This window comes from Python bivittatus, unplaced genomic scaffold (genome assembly GCF_059951505.1).
Source record: "Python bivittatus isolate LINGU-HERP-01145 unplaced genomic scaffold, Pbiv_v1 ctg000480_np1212, whole genome shotgun sequence".
NCBI lineage: Eukaryota > Metazoa > Chordata > Lepidosauria > Squamata > Pythonidae > Python > Python bivittatus.
Window position 1 is genome coordinate 78,544,883 of NW_028277075.1, and position 23,995 is coordinate 78,568,877.

General features: G+C 37.3%; 1 protein-coding gene across 1 annotated transcript in view; it reads left to right on the forward strand.

Annotated features, from left to right (window-relative positions):
• The window catches only part of CYP27C1 (cytochrome P450 family 27 subfamily C member 1), a 46,369-nt gene extending 23,700 nt beyond the window's left edge, over nt 1-22,669 (forward strand). The window contains exons 6-9 of the mRNA XM_007439424.3: nt 4,850-5,016; nt 12,939-13,017; nt 14,409-14,612; nt 18,873-22,669. Of these exons, the coding sequence (XP_007439486.2) occupies nt 4,850-5,016; nt 12,939-13,017; nt 14,409-14,612; nt 18,873-18,989 (567 nt within the window). The 3' untranslated portion in view covers nt 18,990-22,669. The remainder of the gene's footprint in view (nt 1-4,849; nt 5,017-12,938; nt 13,018-14,408; nt 14,613-18,872) is intronic.
• Nucleotides 22,670-23,995: the final 1,326 nt, after the last annotated feature.

Here is a 23,995-nt window from a genome sequence, read left to right on the forward strand (position 1 = left end):
ATAGAAATGCAATAAATATTATTTTAAAATAAATCTTTCACCTTTTAATATTAAATGTCTTTTATACTTATGAGAGTGGAAAAATTAGGGCATTATTTTAGATGCTTAAGGTTATGCCTTCTATTCTGCTCACCATAGGCCTATTTTTGCCTCCTACTGCACACATGAATGCATTATAATAAATAACTCTCACTGACATGGCCCACTTTGGGCAGCCTGTTTCTCTGAAGTTCAAGGTACAGCTCAAATGCCTATAGAAAGAGGTCCTTGAAAATGCAACTGTATGTGGGAGGTTTCCATGCAAGCCAGAATTTAGTAGTATTCTGCTTTATATTAAAGCCTTTGTAGGTACAGTTGTAGGCACAAAAGCATAGTTACTAGAGATGTTTGGTCATCAGGTGAAGAACATTCATGATATCTGTGATGTTGGACTCAGAGCTACTTGGAGAAATCTGGTTTGCTCATGTGTTTGGACACACAGTAAATAATATGAATGGGGGTATCCTAGATGTATTGGAATATGATGTTCTGATATGAATATCCCACAACCTGCAATATGGGATCTGTCCATAATATCACAGGAAAATAAAGGAAGAACTCTCCGAATATTTGTTCCCTCTAGAGAACCTATATTTAATACTGCTTTGATTATTTCTAAAATTAGATTTGTCAGCAAAAATAAATGCCACAATTAGATAATGATTTGGTAAAGGCAGAGTTGAGTTATTAGCAACAGTAAATAATTCTGCCTCTGCTGCTGCAGATAACCATGAAATTAAATAAGGAATACAATGCATTTTGGTAAAAGTAAGCTTAATTTTGCTTTACAGTGATGTATATATTAGAGACTTGAATTCTATATTTCTTTTTGATAACATTTATCATAGTATGAGCAAAAGCAAAATATTTTAGTACTATTTCACTGAAAAATCCACATCTGACAATTAAATTCATGCTGAGCTAAAGCCTGAGAGAAACAATAGGAAGTTGGGCCCTAGAATAAAATGAAAATATTTGTTACATCTCAGGCAAGCTTTTATGATGATTATCAGGAACTTTTTGTTTCCTCCTTTACATCCCCAATGCAGTCAAATGCATCAACTACTGTATTTCTATTTTCTATATATACATTATTGCTTTCAGGCTGAAAACAAGCTTCTGTTTAACCTGAAATGGCTGTGTCCTATACCATTAGAATGTTATCTTTACACCCCTACTTACGAAATTTTCGAGATACGACCAGCTCCGGCCCCAAAAATTTACCTCGATGTGCGAACTCCGCCTCAAGGTACGGCCATTTTTCCACCCTGACACGTCCGCGGCCATTTTTCCGTCCTGACACGTGGTCTGGGGCCATTTTTCCTTCCTGACACATGGTCCGCGGCCATTTTTCCGTCCTGACATGTGGTCTGGGGCCATTTTTCCGCCCTGACACATGGTCCGCGGCCATTTTTCCGTCCTGACACGTGGTCTGGGGCCATTTTTCCGCCCCTGATACGTGGCACGCGGGTGCTTTTCTGCCCCTGACACATGGCACATGGGCGCTTTTCCACCCCTGACGCGTGGTACACGGACGCCAGAACAGATTGATGGTAATTACATTGAACCTTATGGGAAAATTTGCTTCGGGGTGCGACCAAATTCAGAGGGCGGAACGGATTAACCGTATTTACATTGAACCTTATGGGAAAACTTACCTCGACTTGCGACCAACTCGACTTGCGATCAGAGTCACGGAACGGATTAAGTTCGTAAGTAGAGGTACCACTGTATTTATATGAAGATCTACTTCTTTAGCTAGTATTGGCCAATCTGAGTATAGTATATGAGAGAAAATGTTTAAGCCAGGGTTTCTCAATTTAGATTGTAAAATCTGTAGGCATATAAAAAGGATTATTAAAGACTTTGAACAGGATATACAGGCAGATTTTACTGGCTTCAAAGCACTTTACATAGTTTAGCATGGTACCAGTTTTGAAGAGGATGTGAAGGATCTGGGAATCTGAGAAGAAATACTGTTTAGATCAGAGTAAGTTCTTACGTAATTAGACACAGCTCCCAGCACCTTGTCTAGGGGAGAGAAACAGTTCAAAATTAAGTTTGTATGAGAGAGAATAATGCAAAACAAACTGAAAATAAATGAAATGGGAATTCAGGGCAGGATGTCCTTTTTTTTTTTTTACCCTTTCATGAGATGGGGAAAAGAAAATTGAAATGTCATTGTAAACTTCATCCCTAAGTACATAACATGCATTTTGATAGCTATTAAAAGCATATACATGACTTGAAATACAAGTCCATATTTGTGGGGCTAAATTAAAAATCAAAATTGTAAGCCCTTAATTGTATTACAAACATTAAGAGAAATGGTCATCTAAGATGGAAGAATGGAAAAAGAGAAACTTAATTTAGTAGTGTATGGTATTACTTTTAATACAGGAAAATAAGACATTTTGATGAAGATGTACTTGGAATGCTGAGCACAATTCTGATCACCATAGAACTGGTGATACTGTAATTGTAGGCTCCTCAAAAAGGACACTGGAAAGTTGGAAAAGTTAGAGTATTGCTGGAGTACAACTAGGAGCAAATCAACTGGAGACAGGTATTAGGGTCTATCTTATGGCAATAAGAGTGGTGAAACACGCTTACTTCTCCATTCTTATTGTATCCTTCAAGTGCTAACTGGTGGCCCTGTTCAGATCCTGTTCAGGAGGACCTGAACAGGAGCAACCCAGGAGGAACAAGGGGAGTACCTACAGGCTGACTGTGAAAACTGTTCTTAAGACTGGGTAGGTAAAATTGCTTGGATTTGCTCTGAGCTAGATTCCAGCTGGACAAGTCCTATGAAATTGACTGAGGCACAGTTTTGTGATGTTAACTGGGAAGAGTTCAATCTTGTTAGTCCTGAGGAAGTGGCAGGGTACTTGGTGCTGTGGGTATGACCACTTGTGATTTAGACTCATCTCCCTTGTGATTGGTTAACTTGACCTCCAAGAAAAGGGAATGTGGGTAGATCCATGCAATGGTGAATGCTACCTTGAGAGAGAGAGTAGTTCTACCAGCTGTGAAACCACTGCTGGATCCCACAGATTTGGACAACTTTCATCCCATCTCCAATCTTCCCTTTTTAGGGAAGTTTGTTGAGAAAGTGGTTAGCCTACTGCTCCAAAGGATCCTGAAGGAAGCAGATTAACTGGACCCCTTCCTGTCAGGTTTCCGACAGGATATAGTTTGGTTGTGCTTGTTGATGATCTGTGGTGAGGTTGGGATGAGGGTATTGCATCCATCCAGCCCTCCTTGACCTCTCAGTGGTCTTTGATACCATCAATCATAATATTCTTCAGGATCCGCTTAGGAGGCTGGAGGTGGGGGATATGGTGTTATGTGGCTGGTTTCAGACTCTGTTGAGGGGGGAGCAGTCTTTCTCTAGACTCCTGTTTTGCAGGGTGCCTTACGGTTCTACCCTGTCTTTGCTTCTTTTTAACATTTACACAAAACTGTTGGGGAGATCATCAGCATGGGGTTTAGTAGCATCAGTATGCTACTGATAATAATATATCTCTGCCTTTGGATGACCAATGAGGCTGTCAAGGTTCTGCCCCAGTGTCTGGAGGCTGGGGGATCTGGTTGGAAAGAACAGGCTTTGGCTTAACTGTACTAACACTGAGAGGCTGTGGGTTTTGGTCTCACAGGTCCTGGGACTGGAGAGGTTTTTCTTTGACTCTACATGGGGTTACAAATTGTTTAAGTGAACAATTTGGGGTCCTCCTAGACTCAGAGTTCCTGCTCAAAGAGCAAGTGCCAGCTGTGGCCAGAGGTATCTTTGCACAACTCCATCTTGTGTGCCAGTTGCATCCATTCCTGGATCATGGGGCCCTGCTCACAAACACTTCTGCCTTAGTCACCTCCTTGTTAGATTACTGCAATGTGCTTTTCATAAGGCTGCCCTTAAGACTATTCAGAAGCTACAAATGGTCCAGAGTGCAGTGGTGCAGGTAGTTATGGGTGTTCCTCAGTATGTCCATGTAATACTTCTACTCTGGGATCTGCACAGGCTTCCCATAGGATTCTGGATGTAATTCAAGGTGCTGGTTATCATCTATAAGGCCCTACATGGCATAGGACCGGGGTACTTGTGGGACTGCCTTTCCCCCGTGGTATCTGCCTATCCTACATGGTCTAATAGGGAAAGCATGCTCCAGGTCTTTTCCTTGAAACAATGTCATTTCATGGGATCTAGGAGGTGAGCTTTCACTGTGGTGGTGCTTGTTCTTTGGAACAATCTCTCCCCCCCACCCCCCAATGTACAGCTGGCCCACCCTGCAGGCCTTTATAAAGCAGTTAAAATTTAGTTCGTTCTTTGGAAGCTTGGGACAGGATGAGTAGAGTTCCCATCAGGTGGAATATAACAAATTTGAATATCTGATCACCAGTTAATTTGTTTCATTTGTTTTAATTATATTTGCTGGGGGGGGGGATATTGTTGTATACAGTTTTTTGTACATCATCCAAAGTCTCATTGTTCAAGTTGGGAAGCCATGTACATGCTATAAATCAAGCAAGCAAGCAAGCAAGCAAATTGTTAAGCTATAATCCTATGCAAAGGAAATTAGATCCACTGAAAACCAGACAAAAGATTGACGAAACATGCAAAGACTGTGTTGTCTGAGAAAGTGCCTGATAATTATTTGACACCATGATTAATACACAGCTTGGTTTGTCCAAATGTATAACATAACATTGGTTGAAAATGAAAAATGCTCTGATTTAATGAATGATATCACTTTCCCTCCCCCCCCCCCACACCAAATACTGTTTTTCTCTCCTCACCACGACTCCCTTCAAGACTTCATTCACTTTATCCTGGGCAACATATCTTTTAGCAAAGCATCCAGAAGTGCAGGATTCTGTCTATAAAGAGATAGTTCATAATTTGGGAAAAGATGAAGTTCCTGATGCACATCATATCCCCAACTTGCCAATGATTAGAGCCCTTCTCAAAGAAACCTTAAGGTAAGTGTAGAAAAATGTGAGATGATAAGTAAAGCTTTCTTATTACAATAGGTTGGATCTAGACTGCATGCTAGTAAGAAAGGACATTAATTCAATCTAATATATTTTTATATTTAAATCAAATTCCATTGATTCCATTGTCATGTTTTCCTTGCCTTTTTCATACTGGAGTACTTTGAGAATGTAGCTGTTACATTATTAGTTTATTAAAATTATTAATAAAAATAAATGTGACAAATAATTTGTGACTGGACTGCTATTCATACTTCTAATAGTAACTCTTGAGAGAATTTAATGGAACTTCTGAATAAGCATATATAAGATTGAATTACATATTATTGCACATATGTACCAGAAGTGCTAAGTAACAATATTTTGCCCAGTTTCTGAATCCATAAGAGATAACTGAACAACACTTAATGAAAGCAATATTTAGATTACTTCCCCCCATGTTAGTGAGAGAAAAATAATGCTGTTCATATAAGAACAGCCTTCCATTTTCCTTAAGAATACCTGCTGCCTGAGGCAGGAGGCGGACCTTTCCCTTCACAGACACCTTCACATGCTCCCTTCCCATGCACTCCTTCTACAGCAGCTGTTCCCATTACATTTTGTCCAGTTATAATTGATCTGAAGTTACTCTCCCATGGTGGTTGAGTCTGCACAAAATGTTAGGCTAAAACATTTGTGTCTATTTGGGGGTCCAGTGTTGTGCAAACAAAGGCAATTGAGTCAATTCTGTAAGCTATGGTTCAGTTAATTATGAGTTAACATTATGTGAATGTAGCTACTGAATATCTAAATGCATATATGCCATTTTTAAATGTATATTTTGAATTATATAGATGGAAAGCTGCCAGAGTGAGATTTGGAACAGGAAAATAGCATGTAACAATTACTTTCTCCCTTTACCTGTATTTGTATTGTGTGAACTTTCAAGTTCATGATCTGAACTGAAGGAGAGTTAGTCTCCTTCACGTCTTCAACGTGAACTTTCAAATCAATTTGAAGCAGTTGAATCAAATCAGGTGCTATCCATTTACTAGATAGCAATTTAATTTGGAGATTCAGTTGTCTTTCTGGCTTTTCAGGCTCAAACATTGTAGCAACTTTTCTTCCATATTATAAAGCTGAATTGTGGATGGGTGGGGATGGAAGTGCTGGGATTGACTCTCTGATATTGACTTAAGTAACTGGCCATATATTTTATCACCTCTGCAAGCACTGCCTATCATAGTTCTTGGGAGAGCTCTGTTTTCCTGATGAGGTGTCTAATTTTTTTGGTTAGAATTTGTTTAGGCTGGCTCACATGGAGAAAGACTCAGATTTAGTAACTGCATATATGGATTTGAGATAGCATGCTTGCTGTTTGACAATTTATTTGTTAGATTTATGGAGCCATTCAATGGACTAGTGACTGAAGGTGGGTTACAAAGAGAGTTAAAACATAAATTGACAAAACAATAGTACAGTGGCAAAACAACAATTGTGCTGGGGAAGATAAAACTTAAATCACAAACACTCCAGCAGGTTTACAAATCCTCCTGGCCCAGTATTTGCCAGAAGAACCAGGTTTTTAAGGCTTCTTAAATGACAGCATGTTTAGGGCCCTAGGCCCTTAATCTTGACTTTATTATGGCCTTGGAGCCAGAAAAGGGGCCTAGGACCTTGAGGAAATGCTATTCCAAAGAGAAGGCTTGGTAACACATAAGGTGTACTGTCTGGGTTCAGTAAAATGCCATTGTTTATTGATGGGACCTGGAGCATGCTGACCCTGTCAGATCTTATAGGATGGGCAAAGATAATTGGAAAATGGCGGTTCCACAAATGTCCAGGCCCTAAGCCACGAAGGGCTTTATAGATGTTTATTAGCAATTGTATGTGGAAGCCAACTGGCAAACAGTGCACTTCACAGAATAATGGCAAACTATTTGTGGTGCAACATTCTGAACCTGCTGTAGCTTCTGAGTTTTCTTCAAGGTCAGACCCATGTACAGTGCATTGTAGTAATCCAAAGAAGAGATAGGTAAAATATGGGTGATGATGATAAGGGCCTCCAAATCCAGGAATAAGCAAAATTGGTGCACAATGTGGATTTGTGCAACGGCTTTGCTAGCCACAATTGCCACCTGCACTTTGAGCAGAACCTGAGAGTCTTAAAGAATTCCCAGACTGCACACTAGTTCTCTCTGGGGAAATGCAATCCCATCTAGAACTAAAGCTGAAAACAGGGTGGTCCCTGAAGCCACAGTCACTCAGTCTTACTACAGTTAAGCCTAAGCCTGTTCCACCCCATCTGGTTCCTGACAGTCTCTAGACACTGTGACAAAAACTTGATGGCATCACAAGGGTCGAGATATATCATGAGAGGTAACATCAGATGACCTTGCCACTAGCTTCATGTAAATATTAAATAATTATACATTATCATGTATAATTCAACATAGTATGTTACATAATATGAACACCTCTTAGACTTTTTTTTTTTTAAAAAAAACCATAAAGCAGCACATAATGTGTCATTCTAGAAGATACTAAGGTTGCCAATGACCCATACCAACAAGCTTGCCAGACCAGAATAAAAAAGAGGGCAGGGAACTCAAATGTACAGTAAAAGTAAGAGCTTACTTTTTAATTAGAATTTAACTGTTTTTATTTTTTAAATTTGGTAGGAAGCTTTCTGCAGTGGTTCAGGGGTTCCTGGCTTTTGTTTGCTGTACAGTTTAGAGACTGCTTTGCTGTCTTTTTCTTATCCTGACTATTTATCCTTTAAAAGAGAGAAGAACATTTCACAGATTTATTTGAATAAAATCCTTGAAATTATCTGGTTGAAACTTTGCAGCATTAATGTCCTTCAAAGTGTCTACTAAACTGTTGTTTTCATCCCACTCCGCTATAACAACTGAAACAGTCGCAGATGTGGTGATGGTTTCTTATTATAGCCTGTTGTTGAATGTCTTATTATATTAAAATCTCAAAACACAAACTGTCCTTGTGATCTTATTCAGATTATAAATTTGAATCAAATCTTGCTTTCTCTGATTTTAAAATCCCATATTGGCTGATTTGCACACTTCTATCATGTTATATTTAGAGCCAGTTTGATTTAGTGGTTAAGGGTAGAAACTGGGAAACTCTGAGTTCTAGTCCTGCATTAGGCACAAAGCCACCCTCTCTCAGCCCTGAGAAGGAGGCAAGGATAAACCACTTCCAAAAATCTTGCCAAGAAAACTGAAGGGGCTAGTCCAGGCAATTGCAAAGGTTTAACACTCCCTTGAAGGCACAAATAAAATAACAAAATAAAATCAATCACATTTATTTATATATATTATTTATTAGGTTTAAAGTAGCCTTTTCCTGAATGAATTTATTAGAACTCTGCTTCCCAGCTGCTTATGTTTGCTTTCCTTTCAGGGCTACTAAAAAATTAAACATTTCTGTAATGGACCCAGATTTATGGAAAATCTTGCCAGCTGGGTCTCCATGTCAGCTCTTAAGTTGCAGACAATTTAATTCTTTTTTGGGGGGGGGGATGTCTTTTTAAGGAACATAGATGATAATGAAAAATAGACACCACTATTATTCTGACAAATTACAAACAAATTGACATGGTCATCTGTGCAAATGTTAATCTCAAAGGTTACTAAATATTATATTTCTTTAAAATATTCATATTCTTAGCTAAATATGCTCACTTCATCACATGCCTCAGAGTCAAGGCATAGCCTGAGTTCATTTTCAAAGTACTAGATCAACAGAGTATCATACATGCTCAATTTGGATGATCAATTTTGGCTTAAGGCATTAAAGGGCACTTTAATAGAAGAGCTTTGTTCCAGTTTAGAACCAGCTCTTGATCTGAGCCAGCTAGTTTTGAGAACTGAGGATATTTTATTTTTCCCCTTGGCACTGCTGTGGTTTATTTTAATAGAAGCAAAACTTTTTTCTTCACAAAATTGTGGCTCTGGCAAGCTTGTGTCTGGTTTGTTTTTAACCTTGTCTAGAACTCTTGCTTCATACCACCTCTTGGCTCCTGGGTTCAGGACAGCCGTTATATTCTACCAACTCTGAACAAGAATTTCAACATCCTGTTCTTGGTTCATGTCTGTAGGTACTGTATAGAGTGTACAGTATCTCTCTCCCAGTCCAAAAGTGAAAAATTGTGCAACCATGATTATAGCTATTGGAAAAAGCCTGATTATCAACATAATATCATTTTCTACCATAGCTTGCAAAAGGCTTTTAAATACAGGAGAAAAGCTGGCTTTGCAGCTGGTAAACTTCCCCTCATAGCAGCTACTCTTTTTTTTTTTTTTTTTTGCAAACAACCAGACAGATTCATACAATATGAACTGAAAATGTGGATAGGTGGGGTAAAGGAGAGCTACCAATTTATTTTATTCTCCTTTTATGTAGAGTGGAATGATGAGTTTTTTGCTACTCCAGCACCAGTGATAGCTTGAAATATGGCACTAAGTAATGAATTACATTCTTTCTACTTTTTTGTCAACTGGGCATTCATTCATTGATTTATGATGATCTCTACATGGTCTCAGCATGCTGAAATCAGCAGATGTGAAGATGATTGCAGCTTGCCTTTGAACTGCTTTGGATGGATTGGAGAATAGACATAGTGGTCGTGGCTTAATTCACTAAGGCAAATTTAGTGAAGTAGGTAGTAACAGCAACCCTTTTAATCCCATTACTTTCTTTTTTTGTGGGACCATGTGAGCAAGCAAACCAGAAAGCCATAGCTACACAACATCCCATTATACTGGAATTAAGAATTCTAAGTTATTCCAAAATAAAACAGAATAAACAGTCAACTTTAAACTATGGTTTTATATCCTGGTTTGTTTTATGGGATTAATAGTTTCATGTTTCATTTACAACAGGAGAATATGATAAACTACAGCACACTGGCTTGTTTCCAAGGATATAAAGGGAGAAGAGGGACTAGAGCAAATGGACTATCGTTGGATGCTTATTAAGAAGGCTACCTAGGCTATAAAACTCTAAGTGACCACTAGTTGGAAGTAGAGATATAGCAAACGCTGAGTTTTTGTTGCCACCTGTGGTCAGAAATTATAACATTATTAAGTCAGGATTTAATCATCAAAATGGAGACACTGTTTTTAACTGTAACAAACTAATAACCCTACATACATTCTATATATTAAAGTATAACTATTATTGAATGTAGTAAAGATTTAATTTAATCTAATGATCAGACCTAGTTCAAGTATAACTGTAAGCTATGTTTTGTCATTATTAGACTAATTTGCATAAGCTTCAACCTGCATACTCTTCAGAGCCTAGCTCCCCAATTTGAGCATAGTGCACTGTCATCCAGGAGTGACAGTGCATTGACCAATGTATTCCTTAATGCCCGACAAGCTTTCTCTCCTTTCTATTTTTATTTGAAAACTTCTTTTAATGAAAGATATGAATAGAATTAGAAGCATCTCCTGCATCAGGAGGTTTTGTGAAAATGACGATGTGTTGCAATATCGTGATGCAAGCTCTGCTTCTTACATACATGCATGGCACAGATACACGTGGAGTAGGATTTGCATCATAATATTGTGATGGACACTTCATCTTTCGTCCCCCTTGTCTCCCCTAGAGATGCCTACAAATAGAGAGCTTCCATGCTGAAAACTAAGCACCCAACTTCAGTCATAACATAGACATCCCTCACAAGCGAAGCATCATCCAAGGGATGACGTGTATGTGATAATGTCATTGTGCAAATGTGCATTGTACATGGTGCATTTATGTAATTATGTCATGATATCTGATGCAAGTACTGTACATAAGTTGCATCATTTGCAAGAGTATATCATCATCACACATAGGTTATCATTTGCCTCCCTCTTGGAACCTCCACAGACACCATTGAACATAGGTCCCAGAGACTTTTTTAAAAAGTAAAATTGTGGGCAGGTGCAGCTCAGTGCTTTGTTTATGTTCCAAGATGTGAATGTTTTGTGATTGGGCACACCCACTACGGTTATCATGTGGTAAGAGTGAAGAGCTACTAAATCTGGGCTGCACACCCATGAGATGGCAGCAAAGAGATAGAGAAAACTTTCTTTCCTGCCATTTAGTAGTGAGCTGGATATGTACGGCTGAGATCTGATATCCCTCTGAGGATGTCTGTAACATGCTTTAAAATTCCAAATATTTCTTCAGCACAATTGTCCAATAAATATGATATCCCTGTTCGATGGAGATTTATTTTTAATTACAAAAGTGTAGCTTGAATGAAAAATTCTATCAATTCAAATTCATTCTTCTGTTTTATTAAAGGTAAAGTGTCCTATTCTGTTTGGCCACCCTGATGCCTCCCTTCTTGTCTTTCATATGCAGTGAGGAAAGAGAGAAAAGTTTCACTTAAGCTTTTGAGCTAATCTTAATTTTTGATCCTCAAATTCTGTGTCTGAACTCAGAGATTTACTTTGCCCCTCTGATTAAAACAAGACAGGATTAAATAATAGTTTATTAATTACTAACTGGTACTAGTCTAGTGTAATTACTACACTAGAAATTTAGTTCCATAAATTTCAATGCAATAGGAAATTTTCAGTGCAATACAGTATTTTCAAAAAGTAAAGGAGAGAGTTTTAATCACTTCTTGTAAACCAAAGAAAATAAGCACAAGAGCCCAGAGTTCATGTTGGTTCATTTTTCTAAGAGGAAAAGACAATTTCCCATTCCCATTAACCTGATCTCTGTCTCCAACAATGGTCAGTAGGAAATTTACAAGCAGGGAACAATGGTGATAAGTATATTCTCTTAGTAAAGATAATGGGAGGTATGTGACTGTTGAACATGAAGATTACTTACTGGTCAAGTAGAACCAGAAGTAATTGATGGATTTATTTTCCATGAAATTGGATAAATCCTTGTGAAACCTTTCTCTAGGGCAAGATACGAAGATGAGACACTAATGCAATTTCTTACAATTTCTCCTTATTGTCTCCAATGAATTCCATTATAGCATTAAATGCTAGTTTGATTTATTTTGTACAAAAATATTTTCTTTTTATCATAATAAAAAGAGCCAGTTTGGTCTTGTGGTGAAGGCACCAGGCTAGAAACCAGGAGCCTGTGAGTTTTAGTCCCGCCTTAGGCATGAAAGCTGGCTGGGTGACTTTGGGCCAGTCACTTTCTCTCAGCCCAACTCACCTCACAGGGTGGTTGTTGTGGGGAAAATAGGAGGAGGATGGAGTACTAGGTACGTTCGGCGCCTTGAGTTATTTATAAAAATAGGAAAGGTGGGATAAAAAATATAAAAACTAAAAAAATCCTATGCACATTGCTTTACTTAGAAGTACATTGTGTATAGTGGTCCTTTCTAGCAATAGGTTGTAACTGCCTTGTATGATTTCTAACTAAAAAGGATGTTTTACTGTCTTTATCATTTTATTGTGCAATAAGTGCAAGATTAACTATAGGGTCACTCCAATGAACATTGTGAGATTATTTCTGAGTAAAATTGTATAGGATTACACTGCATTTTGCTATTTTTATATATATTTTTTCACTTCAGTTTTATTGTTACTGGATAGGATGATGTGCACATAGTAGTTCAAATACGAGTGCACTAGTTTTAGAAGCATGAGTGCACTTTAGTTTTAGAAGCAAACCACAAAATATTCAAACATATCCACAAAAGCCATTTCTTGGGTTTGCTTCAGCCAGTTTGTATTCTGTGAAATCAGGATTTTATTATTTCTTAATGAATTAATCATCACGTTTAATATTTTATCACATTCTATTAACAGTCATGCAGTCTGAACTCTTTACAATCTTTTTAAGATTTTTGTGATCTGGAATAATTTGATGTATGGTTATCATCAAAGAATATTGAATATAATGGTACAGACACTGAATATCTAATTGGTACTTATTTGTAGATTATTTCCAGTATTGCCAGGAAATGGTAGAGTAACACATAAAGATATGATTGTTGGAGGCTACTTGATACCTAAAGGGGTAAGTAGGACAATGATTCTATGAAAAAACTGGGAAAGAATTAGCTGCAGATTTATTTTGGGTACATAAACCTGCCTTAGCTAAGAAGTTGTTTCAAATTTGATTTGGTTTTCATATGAGGTTATTAACTTAAACACTGAAATAATCTATACTTCTTACTGCCCATCCTTGATCTATGGTTTATTAATAGCATTCTCACATGGGATCTCTAGAACAGGAATCTGAAATTTTTCAGGCTTTGGAACTTGTTAATTAAACTCCTAATCCAGAGGCAAAGCTCTAGAAATTTGGCTGCTTTTGGATGAACTTTTTTTTGCCCTTAAAAGCAGTACAGAAGACAGATACAGACTGTTTCTAGACAGAAGGCTTGTTATTATGGATAAATAATAGTCTTCCATTGTAAACTGCAAAACTATTTATAAAAGAATGTCTGCATATAGTACATATGATCATTGTACACCAGCAAGTTAAGACATAGCATTGCATGTGGATGAGTATATTTCACCTGTTTCACTCTTCCTGAGTATTTGTTTCCATGTTCAGTAATGAAAAACAACATGACCCTTGTAGTGCTGTTCAGGTTTTTCTCTTGCCTCAAATCCCATAAATTCTTCCTCAGATTGAGCCAATAGTGCTACTATAGTTTGATTTAATCCTGCTCAGTCATTGGTGGAATGCATTTCTTGAATTCTAATAGAATTAAAAATGTACGCAGTCCTATATACAGTGGTACCTTGGGTTACGAACGCCTCTGTTAATGAACTTTTCGGGTTACGACCAGCTCCGGCCGCAAAAATTTACCTCGGTTTGCGAACTCCGCCTCGGGGTACGAACAGGATACCCGGCCATTTTCCCTCCCGTGACATGGTCCGCGGCCATTTTTCCGCCCCTGACATGTAGTCCGTGGCCATTTTCCACCCCTGACATGTGGTCTGTGGCCATTTTTCCACCCCTGACACGTGGTCCGCGGCCATTTTTCCGCCCCGACACGTGGTCCGCGGCCATTTTTCCCCCCCTGACACGTGGTCGTAGGGAGGGGGACTCTCCCTCCAAGCAATAGCCGCCTCCCTGTCCTCCACGCCAGAACGGATTAACGGTAATTACATTGAACCTTATGGGGAAATTTGCTTTGGGTTGCGACCAATTTGGGGTGCGACCAGAGTCACGGAACGAATTAAGTTTGTAAACTGAGGTTCCACTGTACATACAGGATATCACAGTTTCTTGAGGAAACATCAATTCAGCTATTGTGATTTTATTCTGAATAATTTTTGAAGCAATATATAATATGATAAACATTTTTGTCATACTGTTTTGCTATTTGGGAAATTATAAGAAAATTACATGCATTGGGGATTGATATATATGCTACAATATATTTGCTTTATTAGACACAATTGGCACTCTGTCATTATGCTACTTCATATCAGGAAGAGAATTTTGCATCAGCAAAGGAGTTCCAACCTGAGCGCTGGCTAAGGAAAAACAATATGGATAGGGTAGATAATTTTGGATCCATCCCTTTTGGTTATGGTATTCGAAGTTGTATAGGAAAGCGAATTGCTGAATTGGAAATTCATCTTGCACTAATACAGGTAAACAGGTTATGCCTATAAAATCTCTTTTCTTGTTGAAAAAAATATTTATAAAACTTTATGGTAAAATAAAAAAAAATCCAATGAATAAGCAACTACTTTTTTTTAATCCTTTAACTGCCCTACCTTCCCTGACAAGTACCAGTCCAACCATTTGAATCAGAGAGGAAGATATTGGACTTTTAGGACCTTCTGCTCATCTTTTCCTCAGTAAAGCTAGAGGTGGAAGGGCTTGCAGATTGCTAGGGTGAACAGCCAATATCACTGCTAGTTCTCTTCTGGCTTCTTTCCTTCTATTCCTCAAGACTGAAGAGAATGAGTTCTCTCCCCCCCCCCTTTCTTTGCTGTTGTTGTCTAGAATAACCTAAGAACTATTAAGCACACATTCTCCTTGATACCTCTGAGTCAGCAAGATTAGGAGCCCTCACTTAGTGCTAAAGCCAGGAAAAAAATGTTCTCCACCTTGTCTTCTTCAAGGTTAGGCAGGCTTGGTGATTCAGAGGACAGCTATTTGAAGTTTTTTTTTTGATTTGGTTTCTTTTTACAGCCCAAACACTTTGCAGTAGGGTGGAAAAGAAAAACTCATTTTCCTTTGCTACCAACTTCAGAGAATAACCAGGCATTCCAGGTGCCCAAACTATAGATTTCTTAGAAAAAAATGTGCTTTTGTGAAGAAGCCCTTTTTGATTCTACTCTGTTAAATTTAAATGAGGATCTGGGGAAAGGAATCAAGTGCACCACAATTATTATTAGCAATAGGGTTAGGAACATTTAGCTGTAGAGGTTAAAGATGTTGCCACAGGTTAGAAAAGGAAGGAAGGGTCTCCCACATCCTGTACTCACTCTCTTCGTAAGAAGTAACTTGCATAAAACTACATAAAACAGAAGAGCCTGCAGGTCCTTTGGGTAAATCTAGCACAACAAAAGCTGTTTTCCTCTCTGAATCCTCCTACAGAAACTGCATCAATCCTGTCAGAATCATGCCAAAAGAATTTGAGTTTCTAAGCAACCTTTCACAGAGTGTCTGATTCTTCCCTATCTAAGAGTACGGGTAGCTCTTGCTATCCACAGTCTCATTATCCAAGGTTTTGCATATCCATGATAAAAAGAGACAAGACTTTGATATATGTGTAATTTATCTGCTACTTATCTGCAGTTTGGGCCTTTTTTTTAAAAAAACTATTTAATGCATATAGAAAATGGCAGATGGGCTTTTATGAACATAGAATCCAGACTGTTAAGGATTAGGGTTAGGCTATCTGTTCAGTGTACTGGTATTTGCTCCTCCTTGCTTGGTCATCAGGGTGAAAATGGCTTCCTTGCACCAGCTGGCCTTTTTTCTATTTGCAGTGACTTGCTTAGCTGGCGATGAAGGAAGTCACTTCACTCATACCACGTGGCTCATGCTAGCTTTCCACATGCATGTTTCATGTTATTTCACAATCTCAGTGGAGGGATCTCTCAATTACACTGTTGCATCCTGGGGCACCCTGCAGATTGGTTATGGCAATCTCTCCATCATGCCTCTGGATGCTCCCACTGCTTGCAAACTGCTCATGGCTCACTTCAATTGTCATGAGTAGTTTGTGTTAGCATTTGTGCTCAGCATCATGATCAAGAAATCCCTGCACTGAGACAGTGAAAGAAGCCAGCTTGAGCCACTATGGCACAAGTAGGGTGACTCCTTCAATTACCAGCAAATTAAGTCAGTCCATAGAAGAAGACAAGAGAGCCAGTTTGGTTAAGGCATCAAGACACTGAGTTCTAGTCCTGCCTTAGGTACAAAGCCAGCTGGCTGACCTTAGGCCAGTGATTGTCTCTCAGCCCAAGGAAGCAGGCTAGGGCAAATCACTTCCAAAAAACCTTGCCAAGAAAACTGCAGGGACTTGTCCAGGCAGTTACTAGGAGTCAAAAACTGACTCCAAGGAACAATATAGAACAAAAAGAGAAGAAGACAGCAAGCTGCTGTGGGCCCTTGAAACCAGACTGACCCAGTGAGATCTGCTTTGACCAAAAGAGAAGAAGGAAGAATAAATGTAGATACACTGCGCAGAGCACTTCTATGGGAGGAGAGGGAGATGATGACTATAGGCTTTAGAAAGTAACCTCCCAATTCCATTGGCAAGTTCTCATTCTTTGAGGTTTCATTATCTGTGATTTTATACTGGAATGAAACCCTGGAAATAAGGAGGGCCATATGTATACATCCAGGTAATCTTATGGGAATGGCAAAACTGATTTTTGAAGCCCAGTTCACAAGTCTTAGCTAATTTTCCAAATTGCCTTTCCTAATCTCATTCTTACCTTTCTGAGCTGAAGCTCTGTAGAATTTGTTGGGTTTTAGCACTTCCTTCCATTTTCAAAAAGCATCCTTCTTTAGTCTCAACCCCTTCACAATTTCCCTATTCAACCACATTGGGTCCTTTCGTTATCCCTTGGTCTTCTTCCTCATTGGAATTGTGCTATCCTTAATTTTCTTTTCAAGAAGTTCCAGATGGCCATAACACCTTTGCCTTTATGTTTTTCTTCCCATGGCAACTGTTCTCTTACTTTATTAAAATTGTCCCTTTTAAAATCTATGGTTTGTGTTTGACTGCTTTTTTTACTATGCTTTTTGTTAAAATCAAGAACTCTAATGACATGTAGTCACTTGCATCCAACATTCTCACTGCTTTAAGATCTACAATCACCTCCTCTCTGTTAGTAAGAACCAAATCCAAGATAGCAGATCCCCTAGTCTCAGACTTTTGAAAGAGAAAATTATTACCAACAAAAGTCAAGAATTTATCTGACATCTCGTGTTTGGCAGAATTAGTTTTAAAGCAGATGTCTGGATAGTTGAAATGTCCCATCACAAACACTTCATGGTTTTTTGAGGTGTTAATAAATCTTCATCTACCTCTTCTGATTGGTTTGGTGGTCTGAAGCAAACTCCTAGCAAGACATCCCTTCTGTTGCTCTTTTATCTTAACCAGATACTTTCACCACTCATGTTACTATCAATCCAGTGACCTTGAACAGGTAAGCTTGTTATGCAACACTACCCTACCTCTTTCTTGTATTGTCTGTTCCTCTGAAACAAGGTATAGTTATCAAGCCCAGTGTTGCACTGGTAGGATTCATTCCACTATGTTTCTGTAACCCCATTTATATCATACTTGCCTTTGTGCATCAAGACATCCAGCTCCTCTTGCTTGACACACATACTTGTGCATTAAATGAGTAGAGGCGTTTAATGTAATGGGTTATAATCCTCATGTTTAGTCTCCTCTTTTCTTTCTTTCTTTGTTAAACTAATAATTGCCAGAAAAGTTTGCTTTGCTGCTGTATTCAATCCATTACTTGCCTCAGTATATTCAACACAGCCTATTTCTAAGTCACTGTCCATAAGATTTTAATCTTATAGTAAATTTAAACAGGCTTATGCAGAAGTAAATCTTACTGAATTAATCTGAGTTGATTCTTTTAGCAGGCCAACTTCTAAATGGCTATTAAAAAGGGCCAGAAAATTTATGGAGGACTGGTTTTCATGGGTGTTCTCCAGTTTTCAGAGATCAGGAAGGAAAAATGTTTGCTTCACGTTGAGGCAGTTTGGTCTGAGCTGAAACAAAGGGCCCATGACATTGATATCCAGTATGGCTTAAGTAAAACCCTAGTCCTGCATGGAGCAGGCCTATTCGGGACACCATTCTCCCATGTTAGGTATCTAGCAAACATTTCTTTCCTATCCTATAGAATAGGTTTTATTCTCACCCACTGTAATGTATTATTGCTAGAAAGACGATTCAATAACATCCCTGCTCAAGGGAGACTTTGCCCCTGCTCACTGGAGGAAATAGCAGTAGTTCCTCATGTGCTTTGCATTGTCCCTTCTAAATGGCACTGTAAATCTAATAATAACTTTTAAAACCCCTTCTCATCCTCCTCTTAGATCACAGGCCATCAGATAGCTCTAGAAGAGTCACTACATTTTTTTCAGTCGCCCTCACTCTCAGATAGTTAACTGCAGTTTTGTGTTTTTGATAGTTTTCTATATACATTTCTGTCTATAGTTTTTGGTTTTCTACAATAGGTTTCTTTTTTCTTTCCTTTTTGTTTCTCTGGCATATTTGTTTTGATCTTTGACTGTAAAATTAAATAAATACAATAAATGTTTAGAACATTTTATAAGGTATAGGCTTCTAGAACTATTACTGTTATTGCTGTCTTTCTGATATTTCATTTTTATTAATCCTGATATTATTCCTTTTTTCCTATTAGCTACTTCAACATTTTGAAATAAAAAAATCTCCAAAAACTAAATCAGTTTTTGCCAAAACTCATGGACTACTGACGCCTGCAGATGCCATCAGTGTGAAATTTGCTGACAGGAAATGAGAGCAGAAACGTTAAGAAGTTCCCCAGCCTCAGCTCTGATGCAAAGGTGTTGAAGATTTTTTTAGCCATTATGGGATTTCCCTTCTAAGCTTTAGATGCCTTCACAGAAGTATATCTATTTCCTGAAAAGTATTATACATAATATAAAATGTATGTAAGTATCAAAATATATCCTTTTATATGCTTATAATTATGTTTATCTCTGAGAGATACAGTAAAGTCAACTAATGCATCAGTTCAACATCCAGCACTTGGGCTGCATGCTTCAAAAATTATTTGGAAGAAGTGTTTTGGACCTCCCATGAGCACCTCTTCGTTATTTATTAAAGCTTGAAAAAGGAGGGCCTGCTTTAATGAACAGAAGAGAGGTGCTGTGTTGAAACTCACGTGGGGCCAATGTATTTCGGAACTGTTTGTAAAGAGCATAGCCCTGTTAGAATCCTGAAGTAGTTTTCATTGTATTGCTTTTCTAGGAAACTCTTTACAAGAACCAACACATTTATTTTAGTAGCCTCAAGTATATTTAAATTGATAAATTACTGATCACTATCTCCTCTCCCCAATTTAAAAATCCCTCTGTTAAGCAACTGCCTAAAATAAGAGTTAATGATCTATACATGAGATAAATGGTAATAAATTTACATTTCAGAATAGCTAGTTACCACATGTCTCAATGCAAAATCTCTGAAAGATGAACATTCCTTTATGTAATGGAGTGTATGTACCATTTTGTTTCCTTTCTTCAGTTTTGTTTCAGGAATTCTTGCTTTGACTGTGCTTTCTTTCCAAGTAATGTGATATATTGGCTATAATGGATTAGAAATTAGGGAAAGGGTTTAAAATATAAAGACATTTTAAAGAAAATTCTGAAATCTACAGCTTGTGCCTATTCAGAAGTCCATTCTTTATTCCCTGAATGAAGCTTTTGAAGTAACATAAAGAAATATACAATTTTGTTACAATTAAGTTAGTCAGCAATACAAATGGTAAAATAATCAATTTTTATATTTGTCCATTTTATTGACTGAAAATACAAACGTCTTTTTGAAATTTACTTTTCTTTTTAAATAAAAAATGACTTTAGTATCCTGGCATTCTTTTTATTGCTTGCTTTTACACATTGTTTTTTGTGGGGGCTACTGCCCTCTCTAGGATAGACAGATAATGGCATAGTATTTGTATATTCAAAAGACAGACACTTTGTAGTTGTTTGCACAATTTATATAGCTAATTATTACCTGAGAGGTTTGTGTTTGAGTGATTTTATTATTATTGGATGGACCGCAGTAACATGACATTTACGTGGGAAGTTTTATTAAGTTAAACATCTTGTACTAAACCATTTTATGTCTTTTAACAACCCATTTTGCCACCAGAATGGAGCGTACGTATTTAATGTCACATTGATTATAGGCATAATAGATAAAAGTTATTTACTTCAAAATATTTACATTAGTAATTTTGGAAGCATTTGATGCTGTTTCATCTGTTATCATTAATCTCAGTTTTGCACTTGTTTTCCAAATTTATGAGAATATGTCCAGTCTTCTCTCTATATCACTGGGTCATCTCCAGAAAGAAGAATGCAACAGAGAATCCAGACTTACTTAGCTTCACTATGTAAACTTGCTTTCAACAGATTCTTTGTTAAGGAGGAATCAAAGAGCAAGTAAGTTCTGATTCTCAGCTTGGATACCTTATGGACTTGCATTTTAGGCTGCTGCATTAGCTTTTTAAAATTATAATATTTACTGGTAATTATTTTGTAAGTTAATTCATATTATATAAGAGACTCAGGAGGGCGTATGTTAACAATACAATAAAAATAATAATTATGATAACATCCTATGTGTCTCTTAAATATTATTACTAGAAAAAAACAGGACTGAGCAGTTGTTATATAAGGGCCATCAAACTGAAGAGGAAAAGGTGCTAATTTTGTCTAAGGGTCCATAAAATATGTGTGAATGCACTAGACTGATATAACTCCTTTCTGTTTCAAGTGATATATTTCCATTTTGTTTCCTTGATCATTTCATTTATTCAGCATTGTACTTCAATGAACTGATTGATCAGCAGCATTTTATAACAGAGTGTTGTATTAATCCATACTCAGACATGGAATGTGGCTCAGTCAATCACTTATTCTCCACCCAACTTACATTATAGGATTGTTGTTCCAGTGATACAAATTGAGGAGGATTATAGACTCCACCTTCTGTTCTTGGAGAAAAGGTGGGATATTTTAACAATAACAACTACTAGAACAGGTGAACTTTATTAGAGCATTTGAAGATATATGTTGATCGATCTTCTAAATAATCTCTTCTTTACTCTGCCTTGAAAGAGGAAAGAATCAGAAATAAAATCCAGTTGTTTAAAGAAGAATATATTGTGGGGGGGAAATCCTGCTCTACATACCAGTCAAAACAAGTCGCTTTCTTAATGGAACTTTATCAGTTCAGGAGCAGCTTCATAGCTGCCCAATCTCATGATACTGTGTCAAGGAGCCAAATGATTTGTTAATGTTTCAGCTGTGATGTATCCAAAACTGAAACAAAGCTGGTCTATTCACTTGAAAGGTTAGAGCTCTGCAGAACCTATGAGTGGTCTATTCTCCCTTTGGTGGGAACTCCATCTTCACCATCCAACTCCTATTTCTTTTGCCCAAGAGACTCAATTTTCATAGGAGTGTTCTCTGCCTTTTGAGTTTTTCAGAAATGGAGACAATTGTCAGTCTAGTTCAAGTTTGTTTTGAAGATTTGGGGAATGAAAATGATGGGTGAATGTAGGCATGCCCGCAAACTCTCAATGTACTAAGCATTTCAGTTGACCCACATTCCTTTTCTAATTTATATCTTTTTCATCATGCTTCTTCTGAAGAGTTTTCATCATGCACTTCTGAAGAGTTAAAGGTTTTCTTATTTTCAGCTGGCAGTGTCATAATACCTTCAGGCAATAATTAAATATTCCTACTATTTACCAAAGCATTATCAATCAACAAGAAAAAGAGCCACCTGCCGCAATGCCTGATATGTGAAATGAGTAAATCAGTACATGGGTAGCAGAGCAGTGGGAAAAGGATCTGGTCATCAACTCACTAATATAATATCTATTGACCAAGAAAGTGATACAGATTTTCAATCACCGTCTTTAAAACGCTCACAGATAATATTCATTTCTGCAGTTCGTAGTAGAATTGGAAATGTGGCAAAAAAATCCATTGTGATGAATACATGTCAGTTCTGGGCTGCAAAAATCCAGAAAACCAGTAGATAGCAAAGAAATACAGAAAACTCTATTGGACATCCGGATTTTAGTAGTTCAGATCTGGGATGTCTACAGCTTTGTATCATTTCTGGAAACACTGCTTTTGCCTTGTATTTTGTACCTAATCAAGTACGTATCCATGTGAGTTTCTTTGCATCTGACTTCTTTTACTTTTTTGCTGCACAGCTGTTACTCTGGTTGTAAAGATTAATGAGAAACCTGTTTTTTTTTTTTTTGTATACATTAAATGTTCATTTACAAAACAAGAAAAATGGTAAATGGGTCTGTTCTTGAGGGAGACTCCAATACTATAATGGTAAATGTAAACACATATTCACATTAAGTGAAACAAAATACTGTAACACATCAGCTGCCTAAATTAAATTCTTGAAGAGGTTCTTTTAAACAGATATCCAAAATGCCACCAGGTGGGGCTGTTGTTGAAACTGCTTATTCATCTTGATTCCTAAATTTATTTTGTGCTCAAAGTGGTCTTTCTCTGGGTGTATGCATGTATATGATTTTCTGACTCATTCATATAATCTTGTTAAGATGCTGGCCAGTCTCCTGGTGCTAGAAACCAGGAGACTGTGAGTTCTAGTCCTTAGGCATGAAATCTGGTTGGATGATTTGGGGTCAGTTACTTTCTCTCAGCCCAACCCACCTCATAGGGTGGTTGTTGTTGGGAAAATAGGAGGCAGGAACATTATGTATACCTCCTTGAGTTGTACAAAATAAAGGTGAGATATAAATCTAATAAATTCAAACTAAATGGAAATAATTCTAAAGTGGATGGATAACAAAGAAGAAAAAGAAAAAGCGGACACTAATTTTTAAGGCAGTTTCCAGAAAGATGTTGCTTATAATAATCAGTTGAGATAGATGGATAGATGGTAGTTCAAGGAGAAAAAGAGACCAATGAATCTTAGCAGAGCAGTTGGAACCAATTCTTCTCTCTTTTGTAATTGGATGGGATAGCAGAAAACTTTATTTCAGAGAAAACAGTTTGATCAACTTTAATTGGAAAGAAAATTTATCAAGATGTCCTTTTTTCACAGAAATTTAAATATATATGGTTTCTCATGTATTCTAAAGCTATGCAGAAAATTAACATTAAAAAATCAGTTTCTATTGCCTCTGAACCATTTGTGTTATGAAGCTCAATATTTTTTCTATACTAAAAAGTTGCACATTCTTTTCCATGTTAAAGATCTGCCAAAGTGATTTTTCCTTCTCTTGAAAGAAAAAGAAATTTCAACTTTAAAAAAATGTTTCAGTTGACTTTTTTGCTTATCCTTTCCAGCTCAATGAGAACTCTTTTTTTTTTTTTTTTAGTGGAATAAATAGTTAACCAAATGTCTTAATATACCTGATTATTTGCTAAATGATCAAATATGATGCTGTTTCTAGAGCTGACTGAAAGGGCTGATTCAGTGGCTTTTCATGACAGAAAGATTATTTTTTAATGAATAAAGAGTCCCCTATCACACATGTTTGGTAGAAGCTAAAAATGGTTTAGGAAATGCAGTGCAGTTAATGAAAGAGAAGTAAGAAAGCCAGCCTGATGTTCCATAAGTATATCATTGCCTTTAGGTAAATATAATAGTTTGTTAATATGCCTTTCTTCTTCCTGTATGTTCACAAATATTTGTAAAAATATTGTTACATCTCTAGTGATAATTTATCCAAATGGAAACTAAACTCTTCTACCCTGCTTCTGGACCTTCTGATCAGCT